General features: G+C 35.2%; 1 protein-coding gene across 1 annotated transcript; it reads left to right on the top strand.

The window, feature by feature from the left end:
- The first annotated feature begins 5,879 nt into the window (after positions 1-5,879).
- Positions 5,880-22,291, top strand: LOC145675940 (uncharacterized). Its single transcript, XM_081746755.1, has 2 exons — positions 5,880-6,797; positions 19,854-22,291. The coding sequence occupies exon 1, from the start codon at positions 6,330-6,332 to the stop codon at positions 6,696-6,698; it is 369 nt and encodes a 122-aa protein (XP_081602881.1). The 5' UTR covers positions 5,880-6,329; the 3' UTR covers positions 6,699-6,797; positions 19,854-22,291.
- The last annotated feature ends 936 nt before the right edge of the window (positions 22,292-23,227 follow it).

Below are 23,227 nucleotides of genomic sequence, written 5' to 3'. Positions count from 1 at the left end.
CTGCCCGACATCATCAGTTCGTGGTGCAAGATACTCTTTCAATTTCACCAAACGCACAGCTTAATCTACCGTGGTTATATGTAAGCTTTGCCAGAGATTGTAGAACTTCTGGTCTCTTCGACTTCAATCTTTCCCGTATATTGATGTTGTAGGTTATCTGCTTTTCATCACTTGTGATCAATTGTATCCAAAATGGCTCGAATTCGTTACGTTTCAGTAAGATTTTGAGATAAAATTTAATCGTGTATAATTCTTTGAGTCAGCTGATATGCCACTAAGGTGTCGTGCTCTTTTTTTTCTACCTAGCTTTATGCAAATGTCTTAATACTATTTGATGATGGACATTAGGTTATTGGTAATGTGATTAGTGCCGATCATATTTCTGGACTTTTCCCAGAATATCGTTCACTATTTCTGTGGTTGGTCGCTCGCAGCGAGTTGCATTCTGGACATCAAAATTTCTAGAACGAAAGCGACTGAATTGTGTTTTGCTGTTTTTTAGCGTATCTTGTTCATAAACAACATTAATTTCTTTGCAGGCCTTCGCAGCATTTACATCTTTTTCGCATAAAATCGTAAGATGTAATGCAGCGTTGCCGAACGCACACATATTTTCACGACATATCTTACGTCTTAATGCGAGAATTTCGATACGTTTACCATATACTTGCTTCAACCGTCGGCTAACGAATGATGTTAAGCCTTAGTCGCTGAGACTCATTTAATCTGAGATTGGGGATACTCACACCATGTTTTGTGCAAAAGGCTCACTACTTTTGAACTACCTGATAGTGAAAAAATGCCTCTGTTGCATCTTAGGACTTGAGATTCATAACAGCAAATTATTTTAGGTCTTCTCTTGGCCTTTTATCAATGCATTTTCTACTACTATACCCCTCACTAAAACGTTTCTATAGAAGGAAATGAGAGTACCCCGAGAAAACCCACGGACACGATGTTCTCCACGACAAGGTTACTTGGTCGGGGATGGAACCAATTACCCTATGCACCAGAGGTAAGTGCTCTACCGCTGTGTTTTCCTGCCACTCATAGCCATGTTCTAGTGATCAATGTAGTAATAGAATAAACATTGATAATTGGCTCCAGGAGTGCCTGAAGTACATTGCTTAATAAATCTCAATTGATGTAATGCAGAGTAGATTCAATTTTCTAATACTTACGTTTTTGAAAATATGAAATTCTATGTATCATATTACTTTTGTACTCAAAATGTGAATTATATCTTTTTCATTCCTTTCAGGCAGTGGGGAATTTCGGAAAGGATACCATGGACAGTATTGCATGTATCTCAATAACATGCGTGACAGCAGTTTTCCAAAAGAGTACTTTAAATGAAAGATGGAAGAAGATTGGATGCGGTGTCCTCACTCTGTGACTACGAGTATCCGTGAAGGACACTCATGCCTATCGTTAACTCCGAGAGAGAGAGAGAGGCTTAGTGGAGATATAAATAATTATTCACAAGAGAACACCAAATGTAGCTGTGTGATTATTTGGAATGTGAAAAGTAAATCTTCGTGTTTTAAGAAGGAGTTGTCTGTATTAGTAGAAACAGTAATTGTAAAGTTTTACATTGTACTAACTTTATAGACTGAAATTGATTTAAACTAGTCGCGGAGTAAAACAATACGCTTATTGAAAAAATATTAACGTGTAACAGATTCGCACTCTTGGCTTCATAGCAAAATATATTATTGTACATTAATAGCAACTTAGTAGTGGTGACGATAATGATGAGGCCATAGAAATTGAACGTTTTATGTGAAATATGTTTGGATTGTAAAATAAAAAAAAGAAATAAAAAAAATAGTTTATCGAAATATATGCAAATGTTATTTTGAATCTTCGAAGTGTGACCTTTTAAATGGCATTATTTTATTTGATTGTATTGCATTTTTAATATTCTCATTCTATTCTTCTATCCCGTCGGCTAAGTAAGACGATGGGATATAATGTGAAATAAATGTTCAGAGGTATTACATGATATGCATATTCTATCCTGCAGTTGCCTTAGCTAGCTTTAACATGTTAGACGGCTTTATTCTATTCACACTACTCTTAGGAGAGTAAAATTCTAAATACAATAACTACATACAGAACTCTCTGGAATTGTCCATATAGATATCAATATAGGTTTTTTCATATAAATATTTTGAGTTTTCGTTGTATGTCATATATGGTGCATTGAGAGCACAAAAGAATCAAGTACTTTTGTTTTTGTTAATTTAAATGCAACTCATGTTTGAGATATTTAATTGAAGTTCCCTTCATTGTTTATAGATTCATATGAAGATATTGTAAATACCTTTTGAATAAAAAAGTTTTGGTTCTAACCATGTACATAAAAGTACCTACAAACAGGTTTGTCACTTTCTCAGCTTTCTGAAGACTTGATTCCGTTGTGCTCTTAAAGCCTCATGATATTTGTAACAGATCACCAAAAACCAATAAATTTATTTGTTCACGAATTACTGTCATAATGGTTTGTTTTGGTTAGCGCATGTCCATAACAAAAATTAAATGGTGGCACCAGAAAGTTCACTGATTATCTTCTCATATATTCTGCTCTCTTACTTTTTTGAGTATTGTGCATCTATTGTGTGCAAATTTATAGTATGCATGCCTATACACTTAGCTATATAGCATGAAGACGTTAAGAGCGAAAATCACGCACACGACTGCAATATGCCCAGAAGTGTTTTATTATTATTATTATATCTAGTTCAATTTAAAGCAAAGGGAATTTGAGGAACTGAGCTCGGGTGTAATCCTGGGAGTAGGCGAGATGACAATGATAGGTTTATGTGGAAAATAACAAGAGTTTGAGAAACACACCCATACCCTGGGGTAGGTGGTCTCAACAAGTAGCTTTGAGTCACAATCGCGTAGGAATGGATCGCACTGCATAAAACCGTTTTTACGATATCAGATGACACATGCTTAAAATGAAGAAGGGGTCCAGTATTTGGACATTTCCAGGTGAAATCAGTCACGTCACAACAAAAGAGTATGCAGAATAGTTACTTCACTCAGGCGACATAGCTGAAAAGTAATAGTGAAGAACTGACACATCAAATACAAACACTATGTACAAAGTAATATTCACAGAAGGAGCAATTGTGGACTGTCAAGGATGAAGTGCTTTTCATTCTTTTCGGAGGTGCTGTTTCAGGCTTACAACCTCAAACGTGTCAAGCTAGAAAGGAACAGCAATATTAAGAGAAATTATATAGGTCACTTGTAACCATAAAACGGTTCACTGCTTCCAATTGTAATCGAAACTAGCTTGTAGTATCCACCTTTAACAAATTAGTATTTTTCGACATCTTGCACGCGTATACCCACCGCAGCAAACGTGCCTCTTCTCTATGGACACACACGAGTTGGTGAATAGCACCGTAGTAATATATATATATATATATATATATATATATATATATATATATATATATATATATATATATATATATATTCTAAGATATTTGCATCAAATTTTGCCTTTTTTAATAGACGCCAGTCTGTCTCCTCTTTCTGACTCAAATTTCTGAAGAGGTACTCGAACTTCTTTTACATGTGAACTCACGCATGGAATTTCGAGAAATAGGCAGGAAGAAAAGTCGTGTGTGGCAATGTTACATGGAAAATTTTAAAAAAAAACAGGGAAGACATGCAAATATTGTGAACATACATATTTTAAAGCAAGTGTTGACAAAATGGTGGGGTATCTGTGTTCTGGCAGTTACCCAACCTGATTTGCTTATAACATTTAGAAATTTAATCCGCCTTATGCAAAGTCGTTTTGACAAATGATTAGCGTCATGCTAAACGCCCGACATCTGAAGGAAGCATATATAAGTCGAACGCTTTAGTATGGTACTAATCACAAACCAGAAGGACTCTGCATATGGCCCAGTTTTCTTTATCATCTCAGACGAGTATGATCATTTCTAATTCATTTTCGTACTCATTGATAATTAAATTGCATCAAAGTGTTGCAAATGACTCATCTTCTGCTCCAACTGATATTTGATTCTTAAATCTGCGCCTTAGTTTGTCTTTTAACAATTCACTTACATGAAGGAGGTTAATGACAGCAGCCCGCCCCATTTTTTCCACACTGACCTAACACTAATTCGAGCTTACTACGACACTATGATTCGCCAGACTGATCATCACTCAGCACCTATAACGAGGAATTTAACTGATAGTGTTTCGAAGGATTGGTTGCGTTGTCGGCGGAAAACGAGTTTTACACGAGAATGACTTATCATACAGTGTTCAGTACTTAGTCCTGTACATGTATACCAAGTTTTATGCCGATCATCACGTTCTAACCGAAACATGTCCCTTGTTAGAAAAAAAATCGTATGGCTAGTTATATAAAATACAGTCAACGAATTTTATTTTTTTTAACCTCCAAATTGTTCAAAACCTAGAAGTATATCATAATAAATGAAAATAAAGTAATTTGTCATACTTTTCTTATAATTTGGAAAATAAAATAAAGAAATGGAAATAAATTCCTTCCCGGAAATTTATGTGCAAGAGAACAACCCGGGAATATTCCCGTTTTTTATTTTCCTTTCCACCGGAAATATTCCCACTGCCTATCACATCTCTTAAATGAGTTGATATTGGTAAAAGTTAACATTTTACGAATACAATAAACGAAAAAAATAAGTAGTGCAATTTAATTTGCGGTGGAAAACAATAATGATATCAAAACAAAAGTATAAAGATAACACACCAACCACTTTTCGTTCATTGTTACGCATATTATTATTATTTATAATAATAATAATAATAATAATAATAATAATAATAATAATAATATATAAAGTCAGTGGTAGCTCATGCCTTCAACAAGTATACAACAGTGGCTTTAAACACATTATACATTTCCAATGGTCTTTGTTAGGTCGGGCTTTATATTTGTGAAGAAGAAGAAGAATTACTAATTTTTTCAATAAGCAATTATTCTGTATCATATTAAAACCTGATCGTATATTTGATTGCAAGTACCATCTGTAATTGCCGGGAGAGTATCCTTGAAATATCGAGTAGAGTGGATGTTATGACGAGTGCATCGTGCTTTGTGTGTCCTGTGATGACGAGAGTTCTGTGGGGTTTTCTATACATATTTACTACACTTACACACTTTTTCCCCCTTACACTTTCATATATTCTTTTCTTTTTTCTACACTTTTCCCCAGTCATTTTACACTCCTCACTTTTCTCTACCTCTTGTTCTGTTGAACTTGGCCTTCAGAACCCTTTATCTGTTCGAAATTCTCTCCTTATTCTGACCTATTCCTATTGTACCATACTTCTCTCCAAAATATCACAGAAGAAACAATTAAAAAGAAAGCGCAGGAAAAGTGTTATGAAGAAGTTGTCAAGAAGAGCAGTTTGAAAGGAACATAAACATATAAAAGGAGTTATGAACAAACAAATTATATGAACAATGATTTACAAAGCATTTTACTCTTCAAAGCCAGATCTGGGATCCTTGAAACTGGGGTAAGATTGAAAAACTTTAAAGAAATGAACGAAAAATGTCAATTATGTTTTAAAGAAGATGAAACATTAGAACACTTATTGTTAAAATGTGAAGAAACCCTAAAAATCAGGGAAAAATGGAAACGGATCGATTAAATGAAAAAAGAAGGAAATTTGGTTAAATTAGCTTGGAGGCTAGGCTCTAATGTAAATGGAAGGGAATAAGTGAGAAAGAAATAGAAAAAAAAACAGAGAGAACTTCTTGAATTTTGGTGGAAAAAGAAAATGGAAAACTTTAAATGAAAAAAGAGTAGTAGTATCTTTCTCTTTTTTTTCTTTTTTTTTAATGCACCAAACTTCCGAAGAGAAAAAAGGAAAATACCTTGAACCTGAAATTTGACTTTTGCCTGTTTGCGACACTTCTTTTTTTACGTATTTTCGCTTTATCATACTTACTACTTTCTATCTGTTTTATGACTTTGTACACATCTTGTTATTTTTTATCATTTTTCAACTATTCTAATCTTTACATTTTACATGTTTAATTACCTTTCTAAATTGCCGATATTCTTGTTCAATACAGTGATAATGATACTATTCAAAACTTTTGTGATGCTTACTACAAACAAACAATCAATTGTCGAGAGCAATTGTGGCTGATGAAGAAGAATAAGAGGAAGAAGAATAAGATTGGAAATATAAAGTTGCTTTTGTGAGCGTAGTTGTAAATCATTTCATTAACACTGGCAACCTAAAATATAAGGGGAGTATAAGAACAGTGTTAAATTCTTAATATATTTCAATTCACAATGGCTGGTAAGACGTCTGTTAAGTTGGAATTGATGTGCAAAGAAGAAATTGCTTATGACTTATCTCATGATGATCCGCTCGAAGGGAGAGGGTGGATATACGAAATAATGAATGATAAAAAAGAGTTAATATTATCTACAACGGAAGGAGAGGTATCAGTGGACAAGGATACAGCTATGTGCTCTTTGGATGTGAAACTAAACGTTGATAGGGTGAAACCAGAATTAGCACTAGAAGAAGATCCTGCATTTGAAAGTAATATAGAAACGCTAAGAAAAATTGTGGTTCAGGAGACTTGCGCGTCGTATTCTAATGACTCACAGCAATTAACAACTAAAAGTTTAAATTTAGTTCGACCAGAAAGATAATGTTCAATTTTTATTAACTAATTCGTTTAGATTGATAATACGGTTACATGGTTTCGGAAATTTTGTTAGTTAAAGCAATACTTTAGGAGAAATATTTAGGTATGGGAGATATCATGAACGTAAGTTAGTAGCCTACAATTTGGAAATGACATGGCACACATAGACTAGCTGTATACCAAATAAAGAAAATAATAAGATTGATACCATCCATGCAATTCTTATGTAGTTCATATCTTTATAAAATAATTATTTCTTTATTATTAGTTACACATTTTTCACTAATTGTTCCACATATTTAAAATATGGGTGCTGGATGATATTGTTTTATTTATATAGAGACTTATGTAAAATAACAATAAATGAGAATGGTAATTATCCTAAAATTTTACAAATGTAAAACTGTAATGTATTATATTCGAACATAAACTATCGACGTTTGTGATTTTATTTAGGATTTAGCTCAAATGTGTATAGCCTGATTTTTCCGGTGGGCTTCGAAAGACATAAGTAAAATACAAGCTAAAGAATATTTTACCCAACAATGGATGTTCATTATTTGTAGAGGTCCATACATCAGTCCATTTCATAGCTGCACTCATTTTTTCAAGGAAGTCGACTTTTTACATTTCCATGAAACTTTTTTAGTGTATGGACCTGCATTTATCAATATGGGATTACTTTAGGGGCTTGGTGAACGTACAGAATATATGAATTATTGTAAAAACGACGCTAACCAGATGTGCTAGATGGCCGGTAAAAAAAAAGATTGCTATGCAGATTAGGGCATTACGCAGAATGTGGGTAAACAAGTATAGCGCAAAATTCTGTATTTAGGATGACTTACATGTCTTACGTGTTCAATGTGTTCTTGTATGTTCCTAAGTATTTTATAGGTAACATCCTGAAATGCTTTCTTTGCTTGTATATTTGTGTTCCAAAGTAACACAATATATTATGAACGTATCTTCTTAATTATATGGATCCCTTCATTCCCAAACATTTTCATAGTTCCGTGTTATGATTTGCCACACTAAATTTTGATACTTCATTTCGCTTACAGTGGTTACTAGCTAAGGTTGCTTGAAATGACAGGTTGCCTCACACGAAGTAAACAAACATCACACGTGACGTCACTGAAGGCCGGTTGACCCACGCGAATATTCTGTTGCTTGTGTGAAGCGTACTTTTTCCCGCAATTTTGGATGCTTTTTAAAATCAATAGAGCGGGTTAGTATAAAATTGAATTGAGAAGAAGGGTCAGTTATTAATCAAGAGCCTCTAAAAGCTCTGATAGAATCAGGGGTGGATCCTGGACGGACTTCTGGGAGGGGGGGGGGCGGTGGGTTGTAATACTTATACTTAGAGCTACTTTTAAAAGCTCCAAACTCTGGGATGGGTTTTATTTATATATAAAATTAAGAAAAGTTTCCTCTTGTGGGGGGGGAGCCGATCGCCCCCTGGAATCCGCCACTGGATAGAATTGGCATCGAGTGAAATAAATGTTTGCCCTAAGATTAACAATCTCCATATGGAATGTAAGGGTACTCAAAGGCAAAATGTGAAATTGGCTTCACAGTTGCTGTCCCACACGATTGATACAGCTCTAATACATTATAAACCAGGTAGTAACAACGAAGTAACAATGAAGGCGGCACATTTTATCGAACTAGTAAACGACTGGTTCGATGTACTGAATGTTTCATCCAATAAAGAAGCGATAAATTCATATAAATCCCCTTTTGGTAGACACGAAGACGTACAGAAACAGAAACTACAAGATTTTTATGATGTTATGAGCTCTATGAAATGCACAGGAAGAACAAAACAAGTGCTATTTCAGAAAGACATATTAATGTCTATAACGCAATTCAAATGCTCCTCCAAGACTTGAGAGATTATGACCTAAAGTATATTCTCATAGCCAAAGTTAACCAGGACGCACTTGAAAGCTTATGAGTATTTTCTCAAATAAGATATCGAGGAGGTTTTGATGACCATCCGTCACCTTTTGAATGCTCTATACAGGCTCCGAATGGTAGTTTTAGGGACAAGCCCAAAGATATTTAGGATAAATATGTGTTCTACTGACGTTACACATGAAGAATTTGTTGCTTCATCCGCTCTAAAAACTCTTGCGGAAGACATAGACAACGTAGATGAAATGGAAGGCGAATAACTACAATGGACTCTCATCTAACTGTAAGTAGTGATACTGACACAGCTAGCAAGATTGGATCACCAACAAAAGAGTTTCAGATAGGTGATACTTCTGAAGGCAGCTTGAATTATCTTGCTGGATGGATAGCCACGAAGCATAAGAAAACATATCAAAATTTGGGACTAAGAACACGAGACCAAACACCATCATGCCATGATTACATTATACCAGACTGGGTCTCACATTTATCACACGGATATTTGACTGTTCCAACTGATACTTTCTTCAAGCAAGCTAAGAAAATAGAAGTAGTATTTTTTAGAAATTGTTGGAGGGAGCATTCCCAAAGGCAAAGGTATAGTAATAAATATCTCTAACAGAATGGTACTTAGGCTATATGGAGAGGGCATTGGTTCAAGTGTCATGAAAACTTCTGTAAAGCAGCGTATACTCATTCGTAGAAGACATATTAATGAAAAATCGAATGAGAAAAAGAAATTTTTGAAAACGAAGACATAAAAAGTTAGGTAAAGTGTGATTCGTATACTTTTCAAAATGGTTCACAGGCCTCTAGGGGAATCTTCCATTAAAAAAAAAAAGATCACGCGCCATACACGGTACTTCAAGATGGTGTGGAAATCTGTGTGTTTAATAATAATAATAATAATAATAATAATAATAATAATAATAATAATAATAATAATATAATGATAAAAATAATAATAACAACAATAGACCCCTATTATTGTTGAAGTCACAGGTTCGAACACCACTAATGGTAATTCTGAAAAAAATTTCAGCATTTCTCCTCAATCTCACCGGGATATACGGGAATGGTACTCTTTAAAAATAGGCGCCTGCCACGTCCTTCAATCGCAAAATGCGCAACAGATGCATGAATTTCTTAATAAATTATATTAATTAACTAATAATTATAAAAACAAGAAATCCATTCTGGCATGGGCCTGTATGCGGTAGGTAGATATCGAAGTATTGTAGATTTTAAAGAAACTTATTAATTTCCAATGTACAAAGTTTGTTTGATTCGGATAAAAACGTGTTTAGTCACGAACGCTCTCGCCTTCGGTTCGAGCGGTCTCGGGTTCGATTCCCGGTGGGGGCACTCGGTCGAAAAAGTGTAACAGGTTTTTCAGCCTAGCGACTTTGAATGAGGTTTCCTGGGTTTTCCTCATTCACCACCATAACTTATAACTCCCAGGCCGCTTCCTTCCTTCTCTTTCCCGGATAGTGTGCTCGCCGAAGGACGTCATCCGTCAAACGTGACGGGCTAAATGGCCATAAGATGCCGAGAGCCCTGAAATCTACATCCTAAATCGGATAAAAACTCAGCTGCTAGCTTAAGTTAACACAACTGCTTTGGGGGGGGGGCGGAGGAGGCTAGACTCCTGGACCCTACAACGATTTGACCTATCTTTGACTGTGACCAATATTTTACTCCATACTAATTATGTGTGAAGTTTGATTTGATTCAGTTGACAAACGCGACCGGTATCGTGTACCAAAAAGCGTTTATCACTGCAGCGGTCGCGCGTTCTACTATTGTAGAACAGGTGTTTTATTTTTAGAATCCTGAGCAATTGGCAACACGCTCGACCTCAAGCGGTTATGTACTTTTCTCCGAAAACCTTCTGTACATTGGAGTCAATTTTCAGCGCTTGTTCTTGCACCTGCTCACATTTGTTCCATGATTTCATAAGTGTTCTACTATTGTAGATCGCGCGACTATTGGCGTACATGTTTGTTTCGTATTAGTGATTTATTTCGTTTTACATTTTCACGTTATTTTTGTGGAATACGTGTTTGTAATATATGAAATGTCAGTGCATGAGAGAGAACAAGTGTGTCTTTAGTTAGAAGAGGCAGAAAGTGACTGTGAAAGTGCATTTGGGATTGAAGACATGTCAAGGAAGATTTTGATGAAGAAAAAGTGGAGTCCAGTGAAACCGAAGATGTACGAGGCAATATACCGGAGGAAGATACCAGTACAAGCCAGTGTTGAAGTCATGGATCTTGCTACACACCTTCTTTCGATACGAGTGCGTTTTATATTGCTGGAGAGAAGAAAGTAGAACCTTCTCGCTGGTATGTAGATCCCTTAATGCCAAGAAACTCAAGAACTCGCAATTTCAATATAATACCAGCTTTTCATAGGCTTGGCCCACAAGGCATCTTTTGTATGCCTAATTGATGATGAATTGATGAAAAAACGTAGCTGGTGTTAATGCTATTAATATATTTAGAGCAAATAAGAATAATCAGAATGTCAGACGAAAGAATTTCCTCAATGATATAGGCTTTGATCTAGGTTGATAAAATCAGCAAGAAGACAACTTTAGCCGTGGAATTCTTGCCAAACAAGCTTCGACGCAGAGGAAACTTCTGTTTGGCTTCAGTAAAGGTGTTCCATTACCACAAGACGGAGATTCTGTGTTTGGAAAATGTTTCCTTTGTGGCCATTCTCGCAACCAGTCAACAAGTAAAAACTTTTGGAAAATGCCAAAGATGAGTGCGACCAGACTAGCAGAAAAGCGTGTGAAACGATTGTTTGGAGTAGGCAGTCATTCAAAAAGAGTACATCAAATCATTCTACCTGTACGATGTATAACAGAAAAAGATTTATGCTGTTATATGATAACTTATACCGGAACACTTGTTCGATGTTTAGTTCAACTTTGTTATGTATTAAATACGATACACTAAATGTTTATTACTGTCAATGTTCTTGTATTAATCAAATAAAACAATTTTAAAATACTTTAAAACGTGTACAGTACTATAACTAACATACCCAAGACCGAATACCGCTAAAAATCATATCGCTATACAAAAATACTGATGTTCTACAATAGTAGAACGCGCGACCACTCACGTAAAGGTGGAGGGCGCGACCAACGCAGTGTTATATATATATATGCTGAAGTACTGATTGGTCGTAATCTGCATTTCTGAGCATTTCATTCACTTCATAAATATGTTAGGATGATACTTGAGTTTAATTGCATATTATTATTATTTACGAACCTCTGCATTTCTTTCCTCCGTTATTTGGGTATTTACGCGTTGAATGAGGAAGAAAATGAAGAAATTTCGTCGCCTACTTCATTTTTTCTTTTCAATTTCTTTACCCGACATTTCATTTTTTTTCAACTTCTTTACCAGACACAGCAATGTGTACTAATATTTTACAATATTTTACAGTAGTGAAATACTTTACAATAAAGAACAACAATGCTAATAACTTCAGTAAAAATGCAACGTTCGTAGGCAAAAGTAGTTGATTTTTGCCTGTATTTTCTGCCTTCGCAGGGAGAAAGCGGGCCTTCAGTGACGTCACGCCGCGATGTTTATCCCGTGTGAGGCAACCTGTCATTTCAAACAAGCTTGGTTTCTACCTACCTTGACAAGGGGTTACTTTGCACATCGGGCATTACTTCCCACAAAATATGAAGAGAGTTTCTCAGTCCTCCGTCGGTAAAACCAGGAACTGTATACACGAAGTTCAACTACCCCTACGATAGAACATGTAACTTTATTTTGGTGTTAATTTTGGGGGGCAGCATCAGTTCTAATTACAGTGAGGGTTTGATGTTGTAGTGGTATGGAAAGCAGTCACTGTAAAAACCGCCAAATTTTAAAAGAATTTCCGTCAATGTTAAGTCAGTTTCGTTATATTATACAACGTAACTTGCATTATACAGCGTAACTAATAACCGTTTGAACATTTTAATACAAATAAATGAGTTAAAAGGTGGTTAAGCCCTACGGAGCGCTATTCTGTATGTAATTAGTTGACAACACAGGTTGTAAGTTATTCATAAAAAATACAGATTAATGAATTGGATCCTAAAACCAACGGTGCTGACAATCTCTTACAGTTGAAGCTTGCCGGGTCCCTGACGATTCGAATGAATCGCTTCTACCCTAAGACCTTACATACCACCCTAGTTGCATGCCTTCGGCATTCAAATCATGACAAATCAGGGTTAATTTTCGAACCCCAATTGGGCTCTCAACATTCAGTCCTTGAGGAGGCATTTTAAGAAAATAAATATAATGATAAGGACGACAAGAAATACACCCTGGGAGGAGATTTAATGCTACAGCCTCACATTTAATTTTTCAATTTTTTAATCATTAGTATTACTTCAGGCCCGTTCGTACCTACAAAATTGGTAGGTTTAAAAATGTAACCTTTTATAGAGCGCTAGCTAATATTTACGTGTGGCTTACAAGCAATTGCACTTATCTTTATCGAGAATAAAGTCACATCCGAGAGCATTTGTCACAATAGTGAAACACAATATTAATAATTACAAACAGTAATATTAACTTGTTCATTAAACATTATTGTTGTTCAGGGCCTACTCGTACGTAGCAATCTTAATTTTTTCTCATAACATAAACCTTAATTTTACAATATACTGCCTAACTGACGTAGGCACTCCGTACTATCGATACATCATAGTATCCGGTGTTTATGGTAGTAAAGGGTACCGTGGAATCGTAAACGAGCTTCCCTTTTTCTTTTTCTCGAGACCGGTTTATGATTCCTGGCACAAGAATACAAGAGTTATTTTCAAACATCAAAAAGAATAACATTTAATTTACTTTCTCTAAATCCAAATCAAAACTCTAATTATTTTCTATAAATCCAAATCAAAACTAATTATTATATCAAAATCTAAAATCCGAACATCAAATTTATTACTATTATACTTTTCTCTAATTATGCCAAACATTAAAAATTAGAACAACATTTTGAAATTTCATCAATTACTGAATCTGCACATTCGCTGTGACCCAAGCAGGCGTCGCACTGGTTTCATCACTTTAATTTTATAACAAAAGTAGGGATGTCCCTAGGGGATGAACTATATTTTAACTTTCAACTCTTCTTAACTTATAATATCGCTTTCTCTGAAGTCAATTAACTTCATTTATCATTAGTCACATTGAATGCACGTTGACTTTTCATAGTAGACTGCATATATATATCGAACGACGAACAAATCAACGAGCAACTTTATCAAATTCAAGGTTATTGTCAATTACTTTCAATATTATACTAAATTGTGTTAAACTTACAGTACTTTGACGGCGACTTAATCTTACATTTCAAATTTCGCATATTTTCTCGTTATACAATCACAACATCAGATGAAAAAAATTCACTATCTGAAGAACACATTTTTTTAATTACCCAAAATTTTAACTTTATGATTAATTGTAGTTATTACTAGTACTTCTCTAATTATGTTCGTAATTATCTCTAATTGTGTAACATGTCTAAATGCTTGATTGTATGGGGACAGCAAAATGTTAATATAAACATAAAGAAGAATGATTAAAAACTCAAAACAAGATTTGATAATAAAATTTTATTATGAAGTATGGTTCCCAAAACTGAAAAGACCTGAAAAAAAATACAAAACTTAAACATCCTAATAAGAAATCGATACTGAAAGTCCGCATCCAAAACGGGATAGCCATACTTTTCAAAAGTTGTGCGGTATTATTACAATTTCAAAGTCCGAAATCGCGTTCTAAATCAATTACCTGTTTAAAATTTCCAATGGTGTACTTCCTCTCCTTTCAACATTCATCTTTCATCTCCAAAAGCTGTAAGGAAACCATAAAACATGACATCTAAGTGAACGTATTTGATTGTAGAGCGATATTGATGGTTTCTTGGACTGGTGCGTCAGTGGCGGTGGGCACACACTTTAATCTGAAAAGTAACCTTCGAAATTCGGGGAAATAATCAAATAAATAAACAATAATCCTTTTTTCATAATCTAAATATTTAAAAGTTCAAACTCGGTATTTCTGATTTCTCATCTCTTCTGGTGTTTAGCCTAAGTTCGGGTGAAGTTCACTCTTTTTTGTGCTAAGATTTTAATTTTCCATCTGTGCCGGTTACGCTTGTAAGCTGTAATTTAGCACGTTTACGTGTACTTTTCCAGTTAGTTTAATTATTTTTGCGGAACTTTTCTCCTTTATACAGCGCATTTACTAAACATCCACGTAATGACAAGCCGTCCTTCACGACGTTTGGATTTACGCTGCTTTGCGATACCTGTCATAAGTTTCTTTTTAGGTTTGCGCTTACTATTACTATATTTTGCCATGTAGTTTACTATACAATGTTCGTACGTGTTTTCGCTTAAGCTTTTTAGTAGTCTTCGGAGTCGATGTATACTTCTTCCGCATGTTTAACTCGAAATAAGCTCGCCTAGAGCTCGACTTTAATTAGCACGTAGTTCGTCTTTGACCGAGTTTAGTGCGTTCCGAATTACGCTTAGCAAGACACTTTTCTTTTATTCTCAACTTATTTCCTACTGTACGCCTAATGTGTGGTTGTGCGTGCTGAGAATACGCCGTACGTGGAGGTCGACGAACATTGTTATCATCATGAGCAATCAATTTGTCTACATTTTGAGTAGCACTACACTTCAATTTTCGTTCTTTACAATTTCGCAATAGTGAAGTACTAGCTTGAAAATTCAAACATTTCTTCAACTGAAAATTAATACATGTTGCATCTGATGTACTGATATGATCACGTCTGCTCATTTTAATTTTACTGAATATCCTCCTCGAAATCGAGTTTACGTTAATAATGTATTACGAAAACTCAACTAGGTATCATTGACCATCTTATTTTTCTTCTTAACCTTGGTGTTACATTTCGGTTATATAACGGAAATATACTTTCGACTGCGTGTGCTTTATTGGAAGTGTTGCTTTTACGCTTGTTTACGGTAAACATTTCTGACCGATATATTATGTACGAGACCTTCACTACGTAAAACAGAATTTGCTTGGCGGGTCTGTTGTGAATTTGAAGTCGTTTCCTTCTACAATACTCAAAGGTGATAAAGTCCTAATAGATTTGCAGCACTAAAATGCAACTTACGTTAGACATGCACTTTTAGAAAGACAAATTTGAATTTGTTAAGTCGCGCAAAACCATTTGCCTGCTACACAAAACCAACAACACTGTAACTTCCTTATCACACAAAATCATCAATTGAAATCTCAAGCCTTCCCTGGCTTTTTCGAGAGGGCGGATACGCGCAACCTGAACGCTACAGCTTATCATGTGTGAAACATCGGTATCCCTTGCCGGCAAAACAATTACATTAGAAACAATTGTCTACAGGTACGCGTAACGATTCTTCTTTTTCGCTATCCCTACACTGCATATTTCCTTTTCCTGACTGTAATCGACTTTCTGGTTTATTTGGCACATATCTTTCACAACTTGGGCCGGCGCGAATTCAAGAGTATTTACGGTTTCTTTTCCGCCTTTCACTCTTTTATTTTGTTGGTTTGCCTACACTCGAACTGTGCCGTTTGCATGTATTCATAGAACACAGTGAGACCTTTCTTTCATTCCGCTACACTATTTTTAAACCCAGCAGTTACTGAATCAGCATGATTAGTCGCGTTAACTTTTTCAGAGCGTACTTCGGTTAAGGAGTTATTGGCTACTTTGATATTATTACGTAAGCTGTCTGCTTTGGCATTCAATTCGTTTTTTTTTCCTACGCTCAAAATCGTTTCTGTTAAAGGCTGTTGAATTTCACCTACTGATTCATGTATTCTTTGTCCTAGGCATCCAATATTCATTACCATTTTTGAGCAATGGTTTGTAATTTTTCTCTAATTCTTCTGTCAACATTGCTTGAAATTGTTCTAAAACACTAGCCTCCATATTTATATGAATTACGAGCAACTAATTCAGAGTACAAAAATGTAAATGTCTGAGATTAATACGAAAATAAGAAACATGCACTTATAACATGAAACACTAAGAATTTTGATATTACGACCATTAACAACCAATCCTTCTTTTCACAACTCAGGTTTCACTTTGCAAAGTGCTTCAATATAAAATTAACACAGATATAAACCAATACCATATATAAAATATTTTCTATAACTATTCTATCAGACCTTGATTCCATTTTGTACTAATACACAATAACACGCTGAGCAAGGCCATGTGATATGTAAAAAAAAACAGTATCACGTGACAGTTTCTACACAATAACTCTGTCTTCATCAGATCTCCACTCCTTCTGGCTGCTGGGAGTTGGTCCTCACCTATATATACTGTCCGGAGAACAATTTTAATTAGGTTCCTCCCCTTCTTTAAAAAGTAACACTTGTCTGGCTTTCACTTTCACTTTTTAGCTGCACACGTGTCCAATTAAAGGTTTACTTCTTTCCGCTGGATGCGTCCTGTCCTCTAATTTTCCTTATTTTCCTTGTATTTTTTCTCTTTCTTTCTTCTTCCTTTTTATTCCTTCTTCTTTAAGCAGAATCTTCTCTCATTCCTTATTTACGGAGAATCTTGCATTCCAGTTCATCACCTTGCGTCCTGCTTTCATAATCTCTCTGGCTTCCTTCCATTTTCTCACCAAAGTTCTGTTCTCTACTTCTATGACCTCTGCTCCTTCCCACCCTATCCCTTGGTTTATTTCTTTCTGATGCTTGTAAATCGCATTGTTGTCCATTTTCAATCTTACATCATCCTGGTGCTGTTTAATCATTTTTCTGCTTTTTTATTGTTTCTCCTATTTAAATTTATTTACACTCCTCGCATCTTACTCTATATGTTACTCCCCCTTGATCTTTGTTCGCTATTGCTTTTCTCTTTTTTCTCCTGACTATTTCAATTATTCTGCTTCCTCTTTTCCTGTACGTTCTAATTCTTGCTTTCCGAAACATTCTGTATATGTTCTCTGTTTGTTTCCACAGTTATTGTGTTGAAACTGTCACGTGATACTGTTTTCTTTTTACACATTATCACATAGCCTTGCTCAGTGTGTTATTGTGTATTAGTATTAAAACATTTACTCTTATTCATAAATGCACATGAAGGTGCATAGTGTAAAACATGTATGTATGTGTGTATACTCAATCAGCTGTTTGCTATCCACTCACATCTACATAGAATTAAAAGTCAGCAAGAAAAATTTTTATGAGCTACATTAATCTCTATGTTGCTCTCAAGGTCAAAACATATTTACTTAACTTACATGGAAAATCTACATTACTTACTTTTTTTTTATCTATCCCTCTGCTTTATTTTTAATTAATTGTGTTCGCCGTATATCTGATGGAAATTGACTGTCGACACTAGGCTAATCAGATTGAAAACTCAACACGTTATCTGTATAACTAGTGGTATTGTAAAAGCAGTTGTAGTAAGATTGCTATAACTTAATCCGGAAAACGGTCTCCATGTGGTTGAAATCGTGTTTTTTGGTAGTTGTTAGATTCTTGTAAATATAATCGTAACCTTCACATTGATTTTCGTCTTTTTCCCAAAATTTGTCACTTGTTTATTGCATTTATCCCAGCTTTGCTACGGCAGTGGGACGTAATATTGAGGTCTCAAATTTTCAGTAATAATAATAATAATAGTACAGGTAACAAATTCCGTATGAGTACACATTGTATTAAAGCACGTAAAATAACCCGTAGCGTAAGCCGTAAGTTACAAAATAGTCGGGATTGGAGAGAAGTGTCAGAACCAACAGCACATACCCTCTCGATACGTTCCTACAACTAGCTTCATGTTATAACGGAAGGTTTCCCTACAAATAGCTAAATGTTATAAAGGAAAGTTAAATGTTATAACGGAAAGTTTCGAGGTAATTTTCGTGTAGAAAGTAGGGATTCTGAACTTACAAGAGCCGTAATTAAATTTGTTTTTAAGTAATGGTTATGCTGGCTATGCTACAGAAGATGTCGAAAGGGTTTCGGGAAAGGGGTTCCGTACGGTCATGAGACACCTCTACAGCTACTCAAATTTAAACGAAAGATTTCGGCAAATATTCCGTGCAGAATATATTCTACTGTACGTTTTTAGGAAAATAACTGTAAAAAAAAAAAAAAAAAAAAAACTGAATATAATTGAAAACTAAAGCTTGTAATAAACTAACTTGTGAAGTTTCCAGATGTAATTGTAAAAGCTTTGCTACAAAAATATATACACAGATCAAAATTCAGTGAGTTCTGAAATACAAACTAAGAAAATGATGTATACGATTCAGTCTACAGAGCAATTGTTGCTTAAAGAGTGGCATATACTATTTCTAGAATCGAGATAAGATGAGAAATGTTTACGATAGTTTTGGTCTCGTCTCGATTCTCATCTCCAAAGCATGACTATAGTGTGAGTTAACCTTGTCCCGTCTCGAATTAAAATGTTCTTCGAGATAATTGTTATTATTGTTAGTATTATTCCTGAAAATTTGATAGTTCAATTGCTGAAACAAACGAGTATTTAAATATTTGAATGTAATGAAGCGTGTGTTATCACCGATCTATTTCCATCAAAATTCCTAAAGTAAAAAAAAAGAAAACAAAATGCTTGACGTGTATTCGATCGAAGAACCTCGATACTACTGGTCAAGCCCCTAAACCACTGAACCACGATCACAACGCTGTAAATGATTCGTTTTTAGTCTTGTTACTCTAAGTTTCTCTGCCTCAGCTTGGAAAATTGTATGTAATTTTTTAATTCCCTTCAAAACGCCTTTCGTGTTTCTCTTATGATCATATAAGTGAATGATCTTCGGTACAGTTTCTATTAATACGTTGAGTTGTTCTTAAACCTTTGGATCGCAATTTGTTTTTTTCTCCACAGGAAACTACAGATAAGACAGATTTAATTCTCATACTGTCCATTTGTGTCAAGGCATCTGACAATACCTGGTCATAGACTTATATCCGCCACGATATAAATGATAGTCTAATTTGATATAGTGATACAAACTACAGCAACTTATTTTGAGACAATAGTGATATGGTACTCCATTTCATATTTCTACAATATTTAATGTAATGAAACATGTAATATAGCGTAACTTTATTATGTAATATAGCGAATGATTACATGTTTTTTTGCTACTTAATCATTATCTCCATTTACATTTCATTGTTTGTTGAATTTGTTACAGGCGCGATAACATCTTTGCTTTCCACGGAATAGGGAATACGTTTACTACATTAAATAAAGCCATTTCTCATTTTTATGAGGAATCTGATACTGCGATGCAGTTTGGCAAAGGATTTCATCGTTCATCGTGACACAGGAAAGTGAAAAAAGTCATACGTCCCAAAATAGTGATAAACGCTCTACTCAAAGTTCAACTATATCAAGTGGTGAGTTAGTGCATTCAGGTGAAAAATCTCACATATGTGGAGTATGTGGAAAGGAATTTAGGGTATGTTCAAGTTTGGCTAGACACATCTTAATCCACACAGGAGAAAAGCCTCACACGTGCCAAGAGTGTGGTCAGGCATTCAATCAACGATCGACTTTGGCAAAACACATGTTAATCCACACTGGAGAAAAAGTTTACACATGCGAACAGTGTGGTAAGCATTTAATCGACGTTCAAATTTGGCTAGACACATGTTTATCCACACAGGAGAAAAACGTCACACCTTCCAAGAGTGAGATAAGGCATTTTATCAACGTTCAAGTTTAGCTGCACACATGTTAGTCCACACAAAAGAAGCTTACACGTGCCAAGCGTGTGGTAAGGATTTAGACTACCTTCAAGTTTGGCAACATTTATTTAATTCACATAGGAGAAAAGGATTACAGATGCCAGGAGTGTGGTAAGGCATTTAATCGAGGTTGCAGTTTAGCATCACACATGTTAATCCACACACGTGCCAAGAGTGTGGTAAAAAATTTAATCAACCTTCAAGTTTGGCTACACACATGTTAATCGACACAGGAACGAAATATCACACATGCTACGAGTGTGGTGGCGAATTTAAATATGGTTTAAGTTTGGTTACACGCATGTTAATCCATAGAGGAAAAAAAGGTCACGTATGCTAAGAGTGTGGTTAGAAGTTTAATCGAAGTTCAATTCTGGCTACACATGTTAATATGCATTAGTATGCCCTGAGTGTGTATGTCATTTGATATACGTTGAAGTTTGGCTAGAGACATGTTATTCCACACAGGAGTAAAACATCACACATATCAAGAGTGTGGTAAGGCATTTAATCTACGTTCGAAATTGGCTACACACATGTGATTCCACACAGTAGCAACATCTTACATTGCAAAAACCCTGGAATAGAATTTATTCAAAGTTCATACGTGCTGAGCCACATAAGATCTAATCCTCACACGTGAGAGGTGTGGAAGACGATACAGTCTACGTTCAAACCTTGAAATGCAGTTTCAGACATGTTTCGCTCATGACTAAACAACCATATTTACGGCACAGACTGTAAAATTATTTGTAACACTTTGTACATTTTTGAAGTATAGTTTAAAGGTGGTTTTCTGTTCACTGCACTTTTGATCTGCATTCTACTGTACATCGCCACATTAAACGCAAATATAAAACATCTGATTTGGCACACTTCTCTAGCGCGGGATTACGTTGTCCAAGTCACTCTCACTCTTTTCTTGCCATCTGAGTTGAATATTGTAAATTATTTTAATTGAGTGTTCTCTACCACTAAATGATAACGACATTTCACTGCATCTCCAAATGTCATACACAGACTCTAGCCGTTGCCTTCCTACTGGGTTTACAATGGACATGATAAAGCATAGAGATAGCACAAATATTTTTCCCGAAGCAGTAGCACGAACTTTAACTTTCTTGCGGTTTGATGCCGTCTTTTTATATTTTATGCATAGACGATCCTAAGTACATACAAAGATTTGTTACTGCCAAGCTTAACATACAGATTAACAGTGTGGATAACTTCATTATTCAAAATCTATAAAAAAAACTGTTGACCCTCTAACCAAAAGTTTTCCACATATCTTTCATTGCCCGATTACCTAGTCCCCCTCTGGAGCTATACCAATGCATAACTTGTCCATATTACAGTAATATATCGAAAAAGTAAATGTCACCTATATCAACAAACGCTTCCAAACTCAGCACCCTTTATTCATGCAATATATACTCCCTCACTTTAGACCCCACACGAAATCGCTATCAGCATACTCCTTGTCAATAAGATTTACGCTCTGTCAGTACACTTTACCCTCGTGAGGTTCATTGTTCTTAACCGTATAGTAGTAAGGGGAAAAAATTTTTATGAATGGTTACATTTTGCCTCCTGGACCCAGGAACATTTTTGTGTGATAAGATGTGAACTAGGATTTAAATTCGTATTACATTTACAATATTAAATACAACACCAGACAGTGGATACGCTTTAAGCGAAACTGTACATTTTTATTGAGGCAATACCTTTCTTGTTAAAATTAAGTTCGGATATTATGTGACGTTTTTATTGCTTAAATAGCGGTACAGAAAATAAAATATTTATTAACTAGAAAGAAGTAAACCAGGATTTCTCCTAATAGCGGTATATTCACGTTTCAATTCTGCAGCAGTCTCCACACATCATTTTTGCGTGACTTAGGCAAATCAACTTACAGCACTTTTGGCAAAATATCTAGCCTTACTGTGTTTATACATGTAACATCGGCCTCGCTTTCCTACATGAGAAGGTACAGAAGCATCTTCTGGAGTCAATCCGAAAAACCTTGATGTGTTCACTGAATGTATAACATCACTATTAGTCTGTTATTCATTTTAGAAGTGATAAAATCACGTTATTTGCCATCGTGTAGTGTTTCTTTCTTCGCCATATTTAGCAGGTATCTGGTCTACTATGTCCACCCCACCTTTAGTATCGTTGTAAAATGTGACGATATCTGGCTTCCTGTTATCTCTGGTACTCTCATCTAATTTGACGTGATTGTGCATACTAGAGATCAGCACTAAACACAGATTTTTCTTAGATGCATACGAACCAATGGTGCAGTTCTAATGAAAACCAAATACACTACTGTATTCTTTCCTCCGTTTGGCATTCACAAACGTGGGGGCAACACTCTTGTTTTTACAAATTGTCCCTATAACACTAGTTAACAAAGATTTTGTTACATAAAAGGAAATACTTGTTCTTAATGGAACTTTTTGCGGTGAATTCGAATATGCACTCGGTTTTTCTCCGTCACGTACGATTTTCCCGTAACAGAGGGATTTTCGGGAAAATCCCTCAAAAATTTCCCTTTTCGTTTATTTTACACCCCAAGATCTTGTCCCCTTGCATATACTAACATAGAAATAATACCTAAGTATACTTTGATTCATATTTAACAAACCCTCCAAGTTTCGTAATAATCGCTTTATTCTTTCTAGAGAAATAAATATGTTTGTATGTATACTGTGTGTACTGTTTATTGCACCTTTTAGTAATGCTTTCAGATCTCTTAAGTTGAGGTAAAACGTTTTGCTTTATTACCACAAACAGATATATAAAATATAATACAATA

This window comes from Thermobia domestica, chromosome 18 (genome assembly GCF_964235325.1).
Source record: "Thermobia domestica chromosome 18, izTheDome1.hap1.1, whole genome shotgun sequence".
NCBI lineage: Eukaryota > Metazoa > Arthropoda > Insecta > Zygentoma > Lepismatidae > Thermobia > Thermobia domestica.
This window is presented reverse-complemented; position numbering and strand designations above follow the sequence as displayed.